The 4020-nt window shown below is 37.7% G+C and overlaps 1 protein-coding gene across 1 annotated transcript in view; it reads right to left on the bottom strand.

Moving 5' to 3' along the window:
• atp2b2 (ATPase plasma membrane Ca2+ transporting 2) overlaps positions 1-4020 on the bottom strand; it is a gene marked incomplete in the record, with an annotated part of 105903 nt that overhangs the window by 35917 nt on the left and 65966 nt on the right. The window contains 2 exon segments of the mRNA XM_014004113.1: positions 2622-2747; positions 3084-3341. Of these exon segments, the coding sequence (XP_013859567.1) occupies positions 2622-2747; positions 3084-3341 (384 nt within the window).

Here is a 4020-nt window from a genome sequence, read left to right on the forward strand (position 1 = left end):
CTCTCTCTCTCTCTCTCTCTCTCTCTCTCTCTCTCTCTCTCTCTCTCTCTGGAAGAAAACTACAACTACAAATTATTGTGTCTGCTGCAGAATAAAACATGCAAATAATGTAAAGGCCTGGATAAAAACAAGCAACTATGTATATATTTCAGGCTGTTGCAGCACCTTCTGCATAGCCTATCACAAAATAATGCTTATTTTCTAAAATAAAAAAGTAATAAAATAGCTTGTGCTTGTGTTTTGTGTCACTTTAAGGACAAAAACACCTAAAAAGACTTATGTATATAAAATAAACTACAATATTGTTATATAGCACTACCCAGATAGCAAAATATGTTAATTCAATTTTGAATTTTGGTCAAAAAAGTTGCCAAATAACCAATGTTGAAAATATGTTATTGAATCAATGTTGTTTCGTGGTTGAATTCTAATGATTGAAAAACAACATCTAATCAATTATAAATCAACATTGAAACATCAGTTGTAGTTGAAAATCTAACCATGTTTCAGCAATGATTCACTAATATTTTGCTGCCTGGATAATTAAAAGGATTATGAAAAAAGCATCCTTCAAAGTATTTGAGTGTTTGATCACCTTCAACTGTAAAATCTCTCTTTTTTTGGCTTCACAACTGATGCAGCACCTTCTGCTAAACTAATCTTTCAATGAGTTTCTTGTTTCATCCCAACATTTCTTATGAAAAAGGTACTGAAATGCATCAAGTATTCTACAGAGACTAATGCCAGGCTCAAAGCAAACAGTCCACCTTTTTTCCAGTCAAGAATCATGGCCTCATATTTGGAGGAGTTGACTTTTATTCCTCCAGCTTCACATTTAGCTGCAAACAGATTCGATGCACACTTCAGGCCATGATTTCAAGACACTATCAGAATCACATCACCTGCAAAAAGCAGGGGGAGGCAACTCTGAAGTTCCCAAACCAGACATCCTCTTCCTCTCAATTATGCCTCGTGTTTCTGGCTTCACAAACAAGAGCGGTGACAAGAAACATTTCTGATGAAGTCCAACCAGCAATGTAAATAAGTTAAACTTCTGACGATAATACAGACACAGCTCTGGCTTTCATTTCACATTGAATTCAAATTCCGCACCCTCCCCCGGATCTGTCAGGAGTCAGAGCCGTAAGTCATTTCTGTGCTCACAAAACGTGAAATGAGCAACAAAATTCTTCTAACTTCTCCTCAAAAAGGTTCTGCTGTTTTACTACCTCATAACTTCACATGTGCATAGGCTTGATCAGCCTTATTTTCAGCAACTTGGTGTAAACTTCCCAGCAATGCAGAGCATTAAGATGTTTAAATAGTAACATGTTTAATTCCTCCTTTCAAAAAAACTTGGACCACTACCCTGGTGTACCATTCCACAGGCACTGTTCTAGTTTGTTTTACGCAACACTAGGAGGACATGTTAAGCATGACTAGCCCACAATGCCCACAGTGTTAAAGTATTAAATAGTGCATCTAACCAAATTCTAACTCCTTGCCACTGGGGAGCTTTTTAACAGTCTTGGCAACCACTGCCAAAGTAACAAACTTGCCTTCCCCCGAGTCTTCACACACTGCTTTCCTGGAAGTAAACATGACTCTCACATGGAGGAGATCCTCAGAAGTGCTCCTTCCACTGTTTAAAGATGTCCCCACTCCACGTCAGCAGTTTCCCCACTTAGGAAATACAGCCTGGGATGGATCCTGCTTTCTTCTTTTGGGACGTCAAACAGTTTGCCAGAACTTGAGAAAGCTGAGTCTCTCTCCATTTGTTCCTAAAACTCTTCCTATGCCTGAGTTTTTATATTTTATTTATTTATTTTTGCATCAGCCAAAGTTACTTTTGTACCACTAGTTTTAACTTTGAAAGAAGACTGGAAATAACAAAAAAAAATCAATCATCAAGCTAGACACAGATGTGTGATCTGCAGTAAGATATTTTTATATACCTCATCATGTTTATTCAAATTGTTCTAAACAACCCAACCTAACCTTTTTTAACTTTTTTTTTCTATTGTACAGTGTCCTTGGGTGTCCTGAAAGGCACTTTATAAATAAAATGCATTATTATTGTTATTATTATTATTATTATTATTATTAAACCTAGTACAACAAAAGTGCCACTTGGGTTCAAGTCAAAAAGGCTGTTCCTTTGATTTGCACACCATCTGCCATTGCCCACACAGGCACTGAAGCCCCACAGGAAAACAATAGAATCCCCAGAGCATACTATTTCCAGGAAACCAGAGATTCCTAGAACTCTAAGTAAGCTGGACTGCCATTTGGTCCAAAAGCACAAATCACAGCCAGAGCCTTCGCTCATACAGCTTGAAGATGCTGAGTTGCAGAAGTGTTGAGTGAGTGAGGGCTTTGTGAGTAGTATTCCCAAACCACACACAGTTTAATTACTTTGAATGTTGTGACATAAGACTGGTAAACGCTATAAATCAACATGCTTTATGTACTCAGCTTCTATAATGGACTGACAAAATGTACAAATGTACTGCCTTAAAAATGCTCAAACCTCAAAGTGTTCATTTTTCTTGAAGCAAAACATATATTTCACTTTGACTTGGTAACAACTATGCTCTGAGAGCTTTCGGCGAGCAACATACCAGACAACAGCATGGGGTCCTTGTCTGCAGATTTCTTCACATGGTCGGACTCCCCAGTCAGTGACGACTCATCAATCTTTAGGTCGTTTCCCTGAATCAACACTCCATCGGCAGGAAGAAGATCACCTGTAACAATACAAAAAAATTATTTCTTACCTGATTCCCCACAGTGAAGTTATTCACACAACTATGTGCACTGAGTCACTTTAATACATGGCAGAACTGTAATTGTATAACTCTCTATGGCTCTCTACTGCTTAAATAAATTTGATTGCTTCATAGTTTGAATCCCTTTCAGGAAATAAGGTGGTAATCTGAAAATTATTTCACACAAAAAATGGATTGTTGTCAGCGGACAATCCTTAAGCTTAACTTATCTAAATATGTTTGAGTTTGATGTTTTTCCCACAATAAAGCTTAAGACAATTAATTTTTCAGAACATTCACAATTCACACACTTACCATATTTGATCTGTGCGATGTCCCCTACTACTATATCAGCCACAGGCAGCTGTATGACCTGGCTCCCACGGACCACCTGGAATTTCTGCTCCTGCTCGATGCGGCTTTGGAGCCCTCGGAATTGCTTCTCTTTCGACCAGTCGTTAAAGGCTGTCACTAGAACTACACACACTACGGACAAGAGTATGGCGGCGCCCTCAATCCAGCCAGCATCTGACTCACCCTCATCCTCCACTCCACCTGCCGCTGCACCGCATGCTGCAAAATAAAGAAGGACACATAAACTACACATGCACAACTTAACCACACTATATTTTATTACACACACAGAAACTTTGTAAAACACAAATATTCTGGGTATGCAAAGGCTCAGCGTCATGCTCAAGTGTGCTGCATTTATTTTCTTTAGTGAGTAATACTTTAAATCAAAGATACAAAAAAGGTAACTTGAAACTGCACTTCCTCTGCATGAACCCTTAATTTAACTTTTTTTTTCAATAAGATATTTGTCCCCAAGCCCTGTTGAGTTGAATCTGATGTCGGAGAGCCAAGATCAGAGCTTTGATGCCAAATATTAAAGTCATGTATATTTGAAAACTGTAATACTGTGTTTCATGCTAGCAGGTGCAAATGAACATCCCCTCTGACAATGTACAATCTGTGCAATTTTGAAGACAAATGTATTTTTTTTTAAATCTGGCTTAAATGGCCCAAAGCTAATTCAATTCTCCTTTCCTTTAAATCTGTATGTTCTACTTTTAATTAAACCTTCTATTCAACTAGCTGTGAACTGATAGACTAGATTATATTTGAGATTGAAACAAAGCCTATCCCCAGTACTGTTTGTGCTGTTTTCTATAATACTAGTGAAGCTTTTGTGCTCTGCACTAAAAGAGTAAAAAATAAAAAAAATTACCCAGCAGGATATATATATATA

The sequence above is a fragment of the Austrofundulus limnaeus genome, unplaced genomic scaffold (genome assembly GCF_001266775.1).
Source record: "Austrofundulus limnaeus strain Quisiro unplaced genomic scaffold, Austrofundulus_limnaeus-1.0 Scaffold22, whole genome shotgun sequence".
Classification (NCBI taxonomy): Eukaryota; Metazoa; Chordata; class Actinopteri; order Cyprinodontiformes; family Rivulidae; genus Austrofundulus; species Austrofundulus limnaeus.